Source organism: Ranitomeya imitator, chromosome 7 (assembly GCF_032444005.1).
Source record: "Ranitomeya imitator isolate aRanImi1 chromosome 7, aRanImi1.pri, whole genome shotgun sequence".
In the NCBI taxonomy this organism is placed as follows: domain Eukaryota; kingdom Metazoa; phylum Chordata; class Amphibia; order Anura; family Dendrobatidae; genus Ranitomeya; species Ranitomeya imitator.
In genome coordinates, this window is record NC_091288.1 from 16,750,183 (window position 1) to 16,767,906 (window position 17,724).

General features: G+C 44.1%; 1 protein-coding gene across 1 annotated transcript in view; it reads left to right on the plus strand.

Moving 5' to 3' along the window:
- Positions 1-17,724, plus strand: part of LOC138644451 (unconventional myosin-X-like) — an 84,886-nt gene that overhangs the window by 6,501 nt on the left and 60,661 nt on the right. The window contains exon 2 of the mRNA XM_069732837.1: positions 14,767-14,865. Within this exon, the coding sequence (XP_069588938.1) occupies positions 14,767-14,865 (99 nt within the window). The remainder of the gene's footprint in view (positions 1-14,766; positions 14,866-17,724) is intronic.

Here is a 17,724-nt window from a genome sequence, read left to right on the forward strand (position 1 = left end):
TTAAAAAGCAACTACGCTCAAAGCCTAAAGATTCAGGGATGAATAACTAACCCAAATATCCCACATTCCCCTTGTATCAAATTTAGATGCCCCTTGGAAGCTGGGATATAAGGAGCTGTTTGGAGGGTTGTCTGTTAGGGGTCCTCACCCTGGAGGGCTGCCTGTTAGGGGCCCTCACCCTGGAGGGCTGCCTGTTAGGGGTCCTCACCCTGGAGGGCTGCCTGTTAGGGGTCCTCACCCTGGAGGGCTGTTTGAATTGTCCTTCTACTGCCTGTGAGACAAAAGGATTTTTATTTTATGACCTACATTGCAGATAACGTCTAAGAAAATATGTAGCTTGGGACAGGTCATCAATATCAGATCGGATGCAGCTCCTGAGAACGGCCATTAATGTGGTGTTTTGGCTTCCCAGACCACACGGGACTAGCGTGTAGATTGGAAGTGCCGGATAAGACCCCCCCCACTGATCTGATCTTGATTACCCATTCAAAGATAGGTCATCAATATCTGTGTCCTGGATAATGAACAATCCCTTTAAAACCTTCTCACGGAGTGATGTACCTGTGGGTGTATGGATCAGACTCTGCTTCACATCCACCTCTAGGGGCGCAGATTTTGGCGCTATGGTCAATCGCTGCTGTTCACCCCCTTAAGTGCCGTGGTCATTCTCCTACAGCGGGATTTAAGTGGCGCTGTCCCAATTTCAATGACAGCCGGGGATCTGCTGAAGGCTCCATCACTTCCATGGAGGTATGCCAGTGAAGCCTGGCCACAGGCAGAGATTCACAGGGAACCATTATTTTAGCTGTGTACTGAATTGTTGCGGTGTATAGAACAAGTGATTAGATAATTGCAGGTTCAAGTCTCTTAAGGTGATGACAAAATACAGTAAGAAGTAGAAAATCTGTTGCTGCACGGACTTCAAAAAACTCAATAAAAATGTTAAGAACCCAAAAATATCAACAAAAACTACAGTTCGCCACTTAAAAAGCAAACAAAACAACGAGCCCTCACACGGCTCCATCGAATGCAAAATAAGACATGGGTCTTGTAAAATGGCGACACAATCCGAGATTTCAGATCCGCAGCATGTCCTTTGCTCATGCAGGTTTTCCCCATAGACTTGCATTGTGGTACGTTTCCACGTTCAGGATCTTCTGCGGTTCTGGCGCTGCAGAATGTCCGCACCTATTATGCAAATTAGCGGACACGCAATTACTTTTTTTACACGTGGATTTTCTTCATTAATGCAACTCTATGGGGAAAATCTGCACACTTACTCGCAAGAGAAATTGACGTGCCGCGGGTGTGAAAGATGTGCAGCATGTCGGGTGATCCGCAGGTGCACATAGACACACAGAGGACATGAGATTTCCATAAATCCTATCCACTACGCTGTAACATCTGGCCGCCACGTTCTTGACATCTCATAAAGAACGTACCCTAAAAACGCCCCCTGCAGTCGATATTCCGCTTCATCAGTATATTGCGGTATATCCTCATGCCTCCGCCCGCAGCACTATTGGTTAATGATGTGACATTGTCTTCCCACCAGGCTTTACCTTTTCTCCATTGTACCAGACCTCCCTGGGAATATCCCCCACGTTTTCCCATCTCCGCTCCCCTCCCCCAGCTTCTCTCTTCCATTAGCGGATTCAAACTCATATTTTATTCATTCTGTGATTTGCAATGATGGAAGTCGCTGTGTTATGTCTGGTTCCTCCATCATGGCCTCTCCCCGCGTTCCACGTTATCCGGCCACGCACCTCTCCGTACAGACCACCAGCCGATCGCTGTTTACCCGAAAATCCGTTATTGTGGTTATTCGATAATTGCCCATTTCTCGTAGGCAAAATCTAAATCTGTCACCATTTTAGGTTGGACCACATTCCGATCTGGCCGGAGGATAATGGTGGTTGTAGTCTTGTATAATAAAGCTAGCTTTCTAACATATGTTGTAATATCTTCACTAGTTGGGCAGTGATACATTCCTGGCTGTGAGACCAGGCCTACAAGCTATTCAGGAGTCTTGGAAAGCTGGGTGATAACCGATTAAAGAATCCTTCTCTGATCCAGTTCTTAAATTGCCGTATATGTCTATTTGCACAGTGATGTATCCTGGTCTCCTATTGCTGTGCTTTTCTAGACAGATTACTCATTCAGGAGTCTTAGAAAGCTGAGTGACAAATCTGTAATGTGGATCCTATTCGGTATAGATTACACCCAGCTTTCCCAAACTCTGTCACTGATATTAAAGCTGGCCTAGTTTGGCACTTATGCATTGTCGTCTCATGTTGCTAAAATGGATTAGACATTCAGGATTCTGGGAATCTGTCTGACAATCCTGGTAAAAATTAGTACAGCAAATTATAGATTGTACCCAGCTTTACCCAATCCCATGTAGCAGGTCTGTCTAGTTGGAATTGATGCATCTTTCTCTCTCTCCATTTCTTTGCAATGTTAGTCATTCAGGGATGTTGGAAAGTTGGGTGATCACCCTTGCTAAAGCAGTAATATATATTAAGTTGTTGTTAGATTCCACCCAACTTTTTAAACTTTGCTTGGGATGGTCCACCAAGTTGATTATTCATTTACGTTAATCAGGAGGCTGGGAAAGTTTGGTGACAACCCTTGTTGAACCTGTACTACAGACCAAGTTGTCATTAGGTTTCACCCAGCTTTTTAAACTCTGCATGAGGTGGTCCGCCTGGATAGTTGCATTAATCAGGAGTCTAGAAAAGTTAGGTCACAGCTGCTCTAGAATATGTAATGTGAGTCATATCTGTTCATTATAGATCCAGCTTTTTCAGATCCCCGATGAATCTACTGAATAATATAGGATAGGAGATGGGATTGTAATGGCTTTTGCCATATAGGTGTCTGGAAAAGTTGAATGGACTCATTTGGAAAGATGAATGCTAATTGCTATAGGAGCTACTATTCAGCTTTCTCAGGCCCCGTCCCCCTCTTGGTTACTGATGTAGTATTTTGTCCTAATCTCCCATCCATCTGGGACCACAATCGCTTGCTTATTGAGCATCACCCAGCTTTCCTAAAAATATGGATCCAGACTGCTGCTCATGGGAATCTGGGATGCTCAGGCGCTTAACCCATGATGCTGGTAATAACCCTTCATGTGCTGAACTAAGTGTGCCAGGAATGCAGACATAGCAGGAGAGGCCATTGCTGAGTCAGTGGAAGGAAATGTTAGGGAGGGGGGCTATTACTAGGACATCAGTGGGGTCAGGACACAGGGGAGACACATGGACATGATCCATCAGTCCCTCCCTCAGTAAAGGAAGCTGTTCATGTTGAAAGGCAGAATTGTTGACATCCTGAATACTTTTATGTTGCAATGAGATCTGGTATTTCCAAACACTTCTATAAGTCACAGCCTGGAATGTATACATCCGGAGGCTGCCGTGCTGAACTTGCGGGTCGGCATTTCTGCGCAAAAAAAATCCCAAAAAACTTTGCTTATTTAAGGCTATGTGCACACGTTCAGGATTTCTCGCAGAAAATTCCTGAGAAAAACTGGACATTTTCTGCAAGAAATCCGCAAGAAAACCGCATGCGTTTTTGCCGTGATTTTGCAGCGGTTTTGACGCGTTTTTGCCGCGGTTTTTTCCGAACACTTCCCAATGCATTTTGTAGTGGGAAATTCGCCAAAAAACGCAAAATTAATGAACATGCTGCAGTTTTTACTGCGATGCGTTTTTTTCACTGAAAAAAACGCATCATGTGCACAAAACATGCAGAATTCATTCTAAATGATGGGATGCTTATTGTATGCGTTTTTTTTGCGGTTTTATAGCGTTTTTATCGGGAAAAAAGCGAAAAAATGCAACGTGTGCACATAGCCTTACACTTTTTTTTTTTTTTTCATTTTTCAAATTCATTTAAAGGTTCTCAAAAAAGTTCTGTTACGCCAATTGATTGCAAAGAAGATGGGGACCCCCTTTTTTGTGGTTTTGAAGAGAAACCACTTATACATTTTGTTTTGTACCCTACAGGTGGTGGTCTGCACCTGATAAGAGGGGCTAAAACAGGCAAACCTGACCCAAAAAGGCAGGTGAAGTGTGCACAATGGGGGCAGTGTTATTACTGCATGACCCCAGCGGTAGTGCCCATACATTGGTTAGTATAGTCGTGTGGCAGGTGGGTACTACCAGATTTATAGCAACCAAAACGCCACAGTGTGTCGCCATATGACATCTAGCACCCTCAGTAAAAAAGAGGTGGAGAGGGAGAACCAATGTGAATGGAAATTGAAACCTCTTACCTTAGAACTGTGGTGTGCTGTTCCTCTATAAGGCTAAGGCTGGGTTCACATTGCGTTCATTGACTACGTTAAACAGACTACGTTACACCGCGGCATAACGCAGTGTAACGTAGTCCGTTAACGCCGCCATTGAATGCAATGGCGAACGCATCGCTAGCGCACGCACACAATGGGCGTGCACTAGCGATGTGCCATCATTTGAGTGATGGACCCAAGACGCTGGCTGCAGCGTTTCCGGGTCCGTCACTGATAGCGCAGTTGGAGCTAGCAGATGCTCTATATGCGCTAGCGTGATGTAGCGCCGGCACTTGCGCTAGCAGCAGCCCGTTAGCGTATGTGCTGAACGGGCTGCTGCTAATGCAATGTGAACCTAGCCTAAGTTCACACTATGCGTTTTGCTGCGTTTTTTTTTTTTGTTGTTGCTAATTTTATGCTGCATTTTTACAGTAACAGCAAAGCCTATGAGATTTCAGAAATCTTATGCACACACATTGTTTTTTTTTTTTTTTGTTTTTTTTTTTTGTCATCCCTGTTTGTGCTGTGCATGGTTTCTTGGATATAGAGCATGTCACTTCTTTCTGTGCCGCAATAATTCCACGGTGCGCCGTATGGCCGTGAGGGCCGTATTTACGGTCGTGAAAAAAGATTGAGCCTACTCGATCTTTTTCACAGCTTACGGACACGGCCCCCATTGATAATTAATGGGGACGCAAAAACAATGGAAGCTTGTTTTTGCGGTGCACCGTGACTTTCGTTTTTACGGTGCACTGTGACTTCCGTTTTTGCGGAACGCCATTTTTTTTTTTCCAATACTATTTCCATAGTATTGGAAACCTGAAAAACGGCAATCTGCAAGTTTTTTTTGCAGTGCGTTAGTGCGTCAGACCATGAAAATTGCGGCGATACGGCCCGCAATAACAGGCCGCAAAAAACCTGGTATGTGTAAAAGAAGCCTTAGGTTTTTTTAGCTGTTCCCAGTCTAGACGATCCTCTTAGCTAAGCTGCCTGGTCTCCAGACTGATATATTGAACTGCGCTGATACATTGAAGCAAACTATTGGTACTGAAGAGTGATTTGTGCTCTCTTATCTAGACCAAATCCAATATTAGTAAAACATTAGTTGTGAGAAGTAGAAGGTCCAGGCAGATTTTTCATTCTCTTTGATGTAAACAATGATCCAATTCACTGACAACAAGCAGAGATCTGAAAATAATGACGAATTGATGCCCAAAATGTCAGAAATTTGCAGAACTGCCCATTATAGAGTGATTGCTCTTGTCACGCATCAGTGTGTCATATTGAGGCGTAGATTTGAATGATGTTGGTCATATGATAATATGGCGGCTGATGAACGCCGCTGCATCTATCGCTCTTGAATAAAGAATCTTTCTCCACCATGACTAAAACGATTCTCACAGTTCAGTCAAGGAAGAAATTATTTACAAAAGAGACCAAACCAAAGTCATCACCATGTCCATAAAATGATTCATTGTCTGCGTCACAAACACAATACAGCAATGTGATGCCCTCGCCGTGCGGGAAAATGTATCACCAGCTGAATGCCACCCATTGTCCGCACAGCACGGTCACCCGACCAGGAAGGGAAAGTTTCTAAGGGGAAAAACAAACAAACAAAAATTCCTTGTACAATTGTTTATATAGTGTTGTGTTAATAGGATGGCGGCCATATTGCTTAATTTAAAGGGGCACTGCTATTACTGTGTGGTTTAATGCAACATGGCGCTTCCTGTTATCAGCCATTTCTAACCAGGAAAAGAATGGATGTAGGATAAACGGGATAATAATGAGTATGAAAAAGGGGCGGGGGGAAAGTGCCCGCATGAGAGAGAAAATATATTTCTATCTATATCTCACTAGGCCTTGTTTCCCATAGCAACCAATCACAGCACAGCTTTCATATTTCAAGAGCACTGTAAGACATGAAAGCTGAGTGCTGATTGGTTGCTATGGGAAACGAGGTCTCTCTACAAGATACACTCCGACCCCGCAGCTTAGTTTGCTTTCCCGACTTCCCCAAATATGCGGCTCGTCTTGGGGGGGGTAGAAAGTCGCTGCCACACCTCAAGAGGTCCTGTACAGATCAGATGGATGTTCGATCCTGCTGAAATTGGTCAGGTCCAGACCAGCCACAGACTTTAGAGATCTACAAACATGGCAGACACAGGGGACTGCAGTTCTCCTCCTCTTGCCCTCCCATGGCTGTCATTGCCAATTTGTAATTATGTTGTGGGAGGTCAATTGGCATTAAAAGTGGCACCTCCACCATTTGCAACGCCTATGATCCTTAATCAGCTGTGATCAGAGCTGATCTGCTGGCAGCAGTTACTCTTGTGCTGGCTGTATAACACAGATGGTGCCACTGTAGCACCCCAGGAAGACGGTTGCTACAGTTGCATTGCCTTCCTCACGGGGAGGGTAATGCCATGCCTGGAAGTGAGGAGGATCCCTATAAACGGGTAACATGTAGATACAACACTGTTCTGACTCCAGGCCAGAAGGGGGAGTTCTGAACCCGGTTTCAGGGTAGCTTCCCTAGATATATTCTGGCTGGAGGAGGAGTTAGCTAGTCAGTCAAGAGGAGACCTGGTGCTGAGCAGACGGCCGGTTTTGCAGCTCCTGATAGAGCAATCTGTAGGAGACTGTGAGGGGAGAAGGCGCAAAGGAGGAGAGCGAGAAACTGGAGTTGTGCTGCGATTGGGCTCACTCCAGTATCAAGCGCAGAAACCAGAGGCCGGAATTCCGAGGTTGTGGGGGTAACCTTATGCCCCACAGCAGAAACCGGCGGACAAGAGATTCCAAGTCTCCTGGCCACCATTACCCCCGAAGGCACAGTAGCAGATAGAGTTCGGAGTCACCACGAGAAGGGATACCTGTAAAAAGGCTCGAGTTGCCTGCTATGCAGGTAGTGTCCACCTAAAAGGGACAGAGAAAAAGAGAGGACCTTGTTTGAAGTCTCAGACAGCAAGGAACTTAAAACACAGCGCAGTAAGGAAGGCTTCCAACCCCACCTGGCTAGGGGGATTCTGACTCGCTTCCAGGCTGCCCGGATTCCAAAGACTACCTGAACTTCTTCAGTAAAAGGTAAAGAGACTGCAACCTTGTGTCTTCCAATTCTTTCCTGCACTTCACCATCTATCATCCTTACCAACTGCACCAGGAGCCCTGGGGACCAAGCTCTATAACATCTCTGCTGCAATACCATCATCCCCAGAGGACCCCTTTTAAGAAGCGTCGGCCATCCCTGGCCGAGTGCCACAGGTGGCGTCACGAACACTACTACATTAGACTTTATTTCCCACTACATCTTTTCCCCCCTTTTATTGGACGCCTAGGGCCACGGGCCGAGTCTCTACTACTGTGACACACCCCTTTAAGAACCGGCCCGGTACAGAGTACCCCACGGTCCTAACGGGTGCTCCACCATTTATGCAATCCACACATCCGCCATACATGTACGGCAAATGTCGCGGGTTTATGCCTAGGCAGGGTGGACCCTCGGGGGGCCTCAATCACAGGATTTACTGGGGTTCACCGGTTGCTGTCTGTTATGGGCGCTTTACAGGGGTGGACTGATCATTGGTGGCCGCACAGAAGCCCAAGAGGTCAGAGGGCCACATCCTCCTCTGCAGCTGTTGGATTTGTGCATTATGAGGAGCTATCGGACTACAAGGGGGGGCCCATATATTCTTCTGCCAGTTTCCGCCAGTGAATAGCGCTTGTTATGAAAATATGATGGTATTATGGACAATGTGTGTGTTGTTTGTTTTTTTTGTACTTTTTTTAACGTGTCGAGATTGTGTCCCCTGATTACAGTATAGTCATTATATTGGGGGGCTGTAGACAGCCCACTTCTCTGATCTCGCAGGATATTGTGTACAGGCGCTGACTGCGGCTCTTACTGAATGCATGAAGCAGACAATTGAATTAACCTCGTCCCCCGAGAGCAGCTGCAGACGGTATTGTTCTATCTTCACTAACACCGCCATGTTCAATAAAGTCTGAAAGCTGAGGGGGTCGCATGGATCCTGTCATCCGTCTGCTAATTAAAGGTGGGATCCACGCTCGCCCAGTGGGCTTTGTTCAACGTTTCATTTTTCTTTATTTGAACGATTTATTCTTCATTAAAAAGAACTAAAGTTCTGCAACTTTCTATTGTACTTTGTTCCAATTCCTTGCAATGTTTAAAGTCTTTGCTTGCAGTCAGTGAAGGATATTATTATTTTTTTTTTTAATTACCTGAGGCGGAGCCATACAGACCTAATACTTGTTACAGCTGCAAATTTGATGCAATTTTATCCAGTCCAGTAAATACTTGGCGGTCGTTTTGCCTACAGCCTGTCCGCACAGAGCTAGATATGGAAGTATTGTGGTATGGCTATATAGGCGCTTGCCCCCAATAAAGTAACTTTAAAGAAAAAAATTTAAAAAAATTGAGATCCAATGTATCAGTTATGAGTCTACCATTCAGCATGTACAGTCGTACAGCATGGACACTTGCAGTTCTGCATAGGAGCTGCAAGCACGAAACGGTGGGAAATCCTTCTCTAATAGAAATATAAAGTGTCTTTTTGGGAGGTGGGGAAATAAAACAAATAGTTCCTCTTATGCTAAAGAGTGGTTAATAAAGAGATGAGCATGGTTTTACAGAAAATGGCAATTTGTCATCATCTCCTGATGGGACATCACCTATGAAAGTTATTACATACAGTACAGACCAAAAGTTTGGACACACCTTCTCATTTAAAGATTTTTCTGTATTTTCATTACTATGAAAATTGTAAATTCACACTGAAGGCATCAAAACTATGAATTAACACATGTGGAATTATATACTTAACAAAAAAGTGTGAAACAACTGAAATTTTGTCTTATATTCTAGATTCTTCAAAGTAGCCACCTTTTTGCTTTGACGGCTTTGCACACTCTTGGCATTCTCTTGATGAGCTTCAAGAGGTAGTCACCGGGAATGGTCTTCAAACAATCTTGAAGGAGTTCCCAGAGATGCTTAGCACTTGTTGGCCCTTTTGCCTTCACTCTGCGGTCCAGCTCACCCCAAACCATCTTGATTGGGTTCAGGTCTGGTGACTGTGGAGTCCAGGTCATCTGGCGCAGCACCCCATCACTCTCCTTCTTGGTCAAATAGCCCTTACACAGCCTGGAGGTGTGTTTGGGGTCATTGTCCTGTTGAAAAATAAATGATGGTCCAACTAAATGCAAACCGGATGGAATAGCATGCCGCTGCAAGATGCTGTGGTAGCCATGCTGGTTCAGTATGCCTTCAATTTTGAATAAATCCCCAACAGTGTCACCAGCAAAGCCCCCCCCACACCATCACACCTCCTCCTCCATGCTTCACGGTGGGAACCAGGCATGTAGAGTCCATCCGTTCACCTTTTCTGCGTCGCACAAAGTCAGTGGTTGGAAACAAAGATCTCAAATTTGGACTCATCAGACCAAAGCACAGATTTCCACTGGTCTAATGTCCATTCCTTGTGTTCTTTAGCCCAAACAAGTCTCTTCTGCTTGTTGCCTGTCCTTAGCGGTGGTTTCCTAGCAGCTATTTTACCATGAAGGCCTGCTGCACAAAGTCTCCTCTTAACAGTTGTTGTAGAGATGTGTCTGCTGCTAGAACTCTGTATGACATTGACCTGGTCTCTGATCTGAGCTGCTGTTAACCTGCGATTTCTGAGGCTGGTGACTCGGATAAACTTATCCTCAGAAGCAGAGGTGACTCTTGGTCTTCCTTTCCTGGGGCGGTCCACATGTGAGCCAGTTTCTTTGTAGCGCTTGACGGTTTTTGTAACTGCACTTGGGGACACTTTCAAAATTTGCTCAATTTTTCGGACTGACTGACCTTCATTTCTTAAAGTAATGATGGCCGCTCGTTTTTCTTTACTTAGCTGCTTTTTTCTTGCCATAATACAATTTCTAACAGTCTATTCAGTACTACTATCAGCTGTGTATCCACCAGACTTCTGCACAACACAACTGATGGTCCCAACCCCATTTATAAGGCAAGAAATCCCACTTATTAAACCTGACAGGGCACACCTGTGAAGTGAAAACCATTCCCGGTGACTACCTCTTGAAGCTCGTCAAGAGAATGCCAAGAGTGTGCAAAGCAGTCATCAAAGCAAAAGGTGGCTACTTTGAAGAACCTAGAATATAAGACATAATTTCAGTTGTTTCACACTTTTTTGTTAAGTAAATAATTCCACATGTGTTAATTCATAGTTTTGATGCCTTCAGTGTGAATGTACAATTTTCATAGTCATGAAAATACAGAAAAATCTTTAAATGACAAGGTGTGTCCAAACTTTTGGTCTGTACCGTACGCTGCTGTGGTTGTTGTCAGATTGAATCAAATCATATGTAGCTGTAAACCCAACAAAGCGAGGTTATGCAGAGTTTGTAAAGGGGGTTATAATAAGTATTCCCATTCCCCCACTAATTCCCGCTGGTGCTGTCTATGTACCTGCCTGCAGCATCTCTGCCAGTAGCACCAGCCTCCCCCGCTGTGGATAAGCCTGGGCTATTTACTGGGGGTCCACAGCAGCCGGCAGAACAATTTCTGCTTGATTAGACCCTTGCTCCTTGGAGCTCAGGTTCTTCCTGCGGATTCAACACTATTAATAAGAAGTATAATAGGTGCAGCAGCTGTCAGATGTAAGGGGCGGTGGGTGCACAGGAATGTAACATCACAGGGGGGGGTGCAGATAGCGCTGAATATATCCCCCCCCTCCTATTCACAATACACCTAGGGAGGATGCACTGATCTAATGGGAAGGGGGATGGGTTATAAATGCTGAACACAGATCCGCCAGATAGTAGAATTGTCTTCTTTGTCTTCATGCTGGGGTATTAATATTTACATACTATTTTTTTGCAGTCAGTACACAGACTTTAGCTATCCCTCTACCAAGCAGGTCAAGATTCAGGAACTAAGGAGATGGATTTATTAATATTTTACCTTCTATTAAAATATTTAGCATAATTAGTCAATATTTAATGTTTTATTTATTGGTTGTTTTTTTAAATATTAAAGGGACACTGTCACCTGAATTTGGAGGGAACAATCTTCAGCCATGGAGGCGGGGTTTTCGGGGGTTTGATTCACCCTTTCCTTACCCGCTGGCTGCAATATTGGATTGAAGTTCATTCTCTGTCCTCAATAGTACATGGCTGCACAAGGCAAGATTGCACCTTGTGCAGGCATGTATTACAGAGGACAGAGAATGAACTTCAATCCAGTATTGCAGCCAGCGGGTAAGGAAAGGGTGAATCAAACCCCCGAAAACCCCGCCTCCATGGCTGAAGATTGTTCCCTCCAAATTCAGGTGACAGTGTCCCTTTAAAGGAACTTGCACATGTAGCAAATCTGATGCAGATTTTCCCTCCACAAAAGATTTCGCTATTGGTAAGCATCAAATGTCACCCTGTAAAATCTGTAATAAAAAAATGTGCAAACAAAAATCAAAATTCTGCACTTATCACCATCCGCACCACGGGTAAATTTAAGCTTGGAAAATTTCTGTGACATTTTGAAATTCGCCTACTTAGCTGGCACTCCATTACACTGCAGATCTTCGGCACACCGTCAGGATTTGAGTGCGTTTTACTCTGAGAATATTTTATTTGCAGATTTGCTGTGGATTTTTCTGCAGAGTAATTTGCATGTGTTCAATAGGGATTTCCTTTAATTTAACATTTGCAAAACCTGGAATCCACAAATAATTTTGCACAAGGAGTTGACATCCTGCAGATTTTAAGATGCGTTCCGCCAGTGAAAACTTAGCAAATTTTCTGTCCTTATTTGTCAATAAATCTAATTTTGTACAGACACTCTGGGGATAGCAAGCGACGAAATTGACCAATGCTGTGGATTTGACATCTGTACCCTCGCCTATTCATGCTGCACATATTCACCAATTGTTATCCTTTGCAATGTAAAAGGTGAAGCTTATGGTGCATCTGCAACGGAAACCGCTCCATTATCTGCACAATTTAGTTCTGTAGCACCCTGAGGGAATCTGCGCCGCGGGTCTATTTCCGTGCAGAAGTGTTTCGGCAATGTCGGAATGTGATTGGATTAAATTTTTATGTTCTATTTTGTTACGGTGCAATTTTTCCTTTTGGAAAATCCACAGCAAATATGTAAAGTGCGAACATAAAGCAGCTGGTGCATGGGTTCCAGAGACATTCATGCAGCCATTTCCCTCAAAAGGGCCTAATTTTAATCTGTACTGTGAAGCCCCCCTCCCCTGTCAGCCGCCGATGCGAAGGGTTAAATAATATGCTCCTGTAAATTATTTACATGCAGATTCTGCAGTTTGCGGCAGCCTTTAGTTATTCTGCAGTTCTGTGTGTTAGTGATGATGACCTGTCATTCATCTCGTCACTCAGCCCCCAGAAGTGACAGTTCTTCTCCTGAGTCCTGGAGGCCATTGTCCTGAGTGGATTATCCCAGAAATGACACTCTGCGGTCGGTGACACATCTATTGGGGCAGAAAGTCTTCTCGCAGATCAACTTCTATTTCCTCCGTTGTCTCTGTCATAGAGGTGACACAAGAGTTTATGTAATTGGAAAGACCAGTGTACAATGTAGTCACCTGCGGTATCCTGTTTGTGCGGTTTTTACAGAATTATTTTACAGTAGGGCAACCTCAAATTCCCGACCCCTTATATGTCCCCTCCTGAGTCCTGATCTTAGAGGTGATTGTCTTTTTAACCAATACACATGCTGTGTTCCCCTTCAAAGCACAAAAATGTAAAAGTAAATGCAAACTCTATAAAGGGCAGTATTTTACCGTAGTAGTTAATTGGTGAACGTTGGTGGGCGCCATTTTCAGATCTCTCCAGAGATGCTCAGTTGGGTTTAGGTCATGGTTCTGGCTGGTCCAGTCAAGAATGGTCACAGAGTTGTTCTTTAGCCCCTCCTTTGTTATTTTAGCTGTGTGCTTAGGGTCATTGTCTTGTTGGAAGGTGAACCTTCCGCGAAGTCTGAGATCCAGAGCACTCTGGAAGAGGTTTTCATCCAGGATATCTCTGTACTTGGCTGCATTCATGTTTCCTTCAATGACAACCAGTCATCCTGTCCCTGCAGCTGACAAACACCCCCATAGCATGATGCTGCCTCCACCATGCTTCACTGTTGGGATTGTATTGGGCAGGTGATGAGCAGTGGCTGGTTTTCTCCACACATACCGCTTAGAATTATCACCAAAAAGGACTATCTTTATCTCATCAGACCAGAGAACCTTATTTCTCATAGTTTAGTGGTCCTTCATGTATTTTTTTAGCAAACTCTCTGCAGCTTTCATGTCTTGCACTGACGAGAGGCTTCCATTGGGCCACTCTGCCATAAAGGCCGGACTGGTGGAGGCTGCAGTGATAGGTGACTTTGTGGAACTTTCTCCCATCTCCCTACTGCATCTCTGGAGCTCAGCCACAGTGATCTTGGGGTTCTTCTTTACCTCTCTCACCAAGGCTCTTCTCCCACGATTGCTCAGTTTGGCTGGACGGCCAGGTCTATGAAGACTTCTGGTGGTCCCAAACTTCCTCCATTTAAGGATTATGGAGGCCGCTGTGCTCTTAGGAACCTTGAGTACTGCAGAAATTCTGTTGTAACCTTGGCCAGATCTGTGCCTTGCCACAATTGTCTCTGAGCTCCTTGGCCCGTTCCTTTGACCTCAGGATTCTCCTTTGGTCTGACATGCACTGTGAGCTGTGAGGTCTTATATAGACAGGTGTGCGCCTTTCCAAATCCCGTCCTATCAGTCTAATTACACACAGCTGGGCTCCAATGAAGGAGTAGAACCATCTCAAGGAGGATCACAAGGAAATAGCTTGTGACTTAAATATGAGTGTCTGAGCATAGGGTCTGAATACTTATGACCATGTGATATTTCAGTTTTAAATTTTTAATAAATACGCAAAAATTTCTAAATTTGTTTTTTTTTCAGTCTACATGGGGTGCAGAGTGTACACTAATGAGAAAAATGAATTTACCAAATCACAGCAATTAAACAGTGAAAAATGCAAAGGGATCTGAATACTTTCCATACCCACTGTATATTCTTGTATATAGGGGCAGTCTTATAGTAGTTATATTCTTGTACATAGGGGCAGTATTATAGTAGTTATATTCTTGTATATAGGGGCAGTATTATAGTAGTTATATTCTTGTACATAGGGGGCTGTATTATAGTAGTTATATTCTTGTACATAGGAGCGGTATTATAGTAGTTATATTCTTGTATATAGGAGCAGTATTATAGCAGTTATATTCCTGTACATAGGGGGCAGTTTTATAGTAGTTAGTCTTGTACATAGGGGCAGTGTTAGTGGTTTTTATATTCTTCTGTTCTATTATAGGACTGAAATAAGTAATCAATTAATATATCTGTTATTGTTATTAATATCTATGTGAGTAAAACACTTTTTTTTTTCCTCTGATTTTGCAGGGAAGTCATGTGTGGCTCGTCATAAATGGTAGTTTGGTTCCGGCCACAGTCACCTCTTGCAGTGATGGAGATGTTCTGTTTACAAGCGACTATGATCAGGTAAGATTTAGCAAATACAGTAAAGTAGCAGAAAAGACACATCCGGTGTCAATCCCTTCTCTGAGGGACCATAAAAGGCAAATGTTGCAACATTTTTAATGAAACCCAATTGCAAAAATGATCTTTAGCCCCAAATGAATTAATATAATTGCCCCAAAGGTGGACAACCACTTTCAGAAATCGGCAGCCTGATTTTTCATTTTTTTGCTATAATATATAATTGCGGGGAAAATGTATCAGCCGGGCTGTTTAGCTTGCAGGCATTTGGCTGTTCTGGATAAAGCTGTAGCTACGGTCAACCCTTTGCTTTGTAAGCTGGATATAAATGTGTTTTGTAAAGAATGCTTCTATTCATTGACAGCAAGCAGCAATTGTGAAAATGACGAGAAATTGAAACGCAAAGTATATTAGAAATTTGCCGAAATGTTTCCGTAAGGCCAGCCCGCTCTCGCCGCTCATCACATGGCGGTAATGACTGTATGTCGTGCTGCTGAGTGTGCATGGTGGATGAAAGCGGAGCGGCCATTGTCTTCCCTGCTCCCTCCCGCTACCAAGAAAAGAATGCTAATGTCTCCTTTGCTAATGTGGTTTTTAACTCTGCGTATCCCATGGATGTGATCTGCCGCTGTCCTGCCTCGGGTCCCTCCACCACTTAGTGCATTTAGTAATCGATTCCGAGCCGGGGATGGATGACACAATCCGGATCGCCAGCTGTTCACAGATGTGGACGCTGTTATTGCACGAGATGCTTCGCATTCCCATATCGGACCCCCTCGTGCTACCATGTCATTATTAGCACAAATCCAAAATAAAATCCGGGATCTCCAGTCTCTGGTGCTTTCGCCCCCATGTATTTCCCGTGGGTGTGAATGCCCTTTGCTGGGTCCTGGGATAGTTATTAAAGGGCCGGATGTGGTGGATGGAGTCAGCCATAGATAAATCCTTTGTCATGGCGAAATCCTGAACTATAAGGAGGAAAATCGAGCAGAAAATCAAGATCTATATTTATATGCGCTGGATTTAGACTTCTAATTGGAGCAAATATGACAGCGGAAATGTATACACTGCTCAAAAAAAAATAAAGGGAGCACTTAAACAACAGAATCTAACTCCAAGTAAATGAAACTTCCGTGAAATCAGACTGTCCACTTAAGAAGCAGCACTGATTGACAATCCATTTCAAATTATGTTGTGCAAATGGAACAAACAACAGATGGAAATTATTGGCAATTATCAAGACACTTTTTTCAGACCCTACAACCCCTGGTGTTACACCTCTGCTTTCTAAAACCTAAAAGTGAATGAGACTGAGTGGTAATGCCAGTCACAACATATGGATAGATGTCGCATTGTCTTTTTGGAAAACGGTAGCCATGTTTTCTTATCCTCAACCCAACTGTATTGCTAGTGACATGTCATAGTGTGGGGACTTCGTCCCTTTAAGTTTCAAGTTGGTTCTGTGAGATTTGTTTTTAACATTAAAAACCTGAGTGACAACCCCTTTAAGAGCTGTAAATGGATGCACAGCACACGAGGAAGTGCCCTGAGGGCAGATGGACAGATGTTTTGTGATCTCCTCTTTGAAGTGTCACACATGCACTTAGGTGAGGAGGTGCGGAAAGCTGATATCATGGGGGCACTTGACTTGATCAGACCATCGACACTTTTTTTTTTTTCTTGTGAATCTAAGGGATCAAAGAGGAGGAACAATAAACTTCTTAAACATTTATCCAACAAGAGTCCTGACAATATTGAGAGATTGGAAAAGTCTTGTCATAGTATATTATGGAGTTGCCTTGTGGGCGATTGCCCATTAAAGCTGGGCCCCCAGATACCAGAAAGTCAGGTCCTCCTAACCCTGCCCGTGCCATCAGTATATAATATGCAGGACCCACAGCAAACTGCTGCAGCCGAGGAAATGTTGGGGGGCCTTATTGTGCTCCTCATTTTTAGCAGTGAATTTTATGAGGCCTCCGTCACGTCTTGATAAGCTTCACTGTTTTTAAAAGCCTCAAAATATCAGAGCAATTGTGTCTATTTTTGCCATCTTTCTCAGTAGACTCCTTCAGAAAGTCTTTGAAATGTAAGAGGGTGGTCATAATCGTCCCCCTGCCTCCTCCTGGAGAGCCCTGGGGGTCTTTGCCACTTTAGTTTGCTTTGATCTAGTTCACAGGTAATGTCATTTCCCAGCGACTCATTTAGCAGTGATTTAGAGTTACCGGTGTTAATCTTCCTCTGATTCCTCATTTGCATGTCATCGTTACCCATGATCCACCGAGGCGGCATTTGTCGTCTCCATTCTAGTCCATTTGCTCCTTATTCTGTTGTAACCAATTATATTTCCCCATAAATGTTGACAGATTGAATGAAGACGATCCCACCCATCCCACCTGCCCCCTGTTAGAATGAATTGTTTATATTAGGACAGTCTCTGCCATAGGTAGTACATATATGTGAAGGGTTGGGACCAAATGGTTGTGTTTTTAAAAGCCTTAAATAGTTCCCCTGGAGTGCTCTATCCTATCGGACTATTGCCCGGTAGGAGGGAGGCTCTAGGGTCCTTGGTGTGATGACCCCCAAGGGCAGCGCTCGTATATAAGGCCACACGACAATGACTCTTCAGCTTGTTTCCACTTAAGTTATAGGCGCTAACGGGGGTCACCACCAGGGCGCAAGTCCTCCTGACAAAGTCAAGTAATGCTCTCTGGGCTCTTCTCACACTGGCCGGTCTTCGTCCCGTCTGCTGCACTGCCTCGGACCAAACCCAGTACCGTAGGTCAGTGTTGGATCACCACAATGGATGTCCACTTCTGAATGGTGGCTTACACTCAAGACTTTAGTGGTTGACTATTGGGCCAT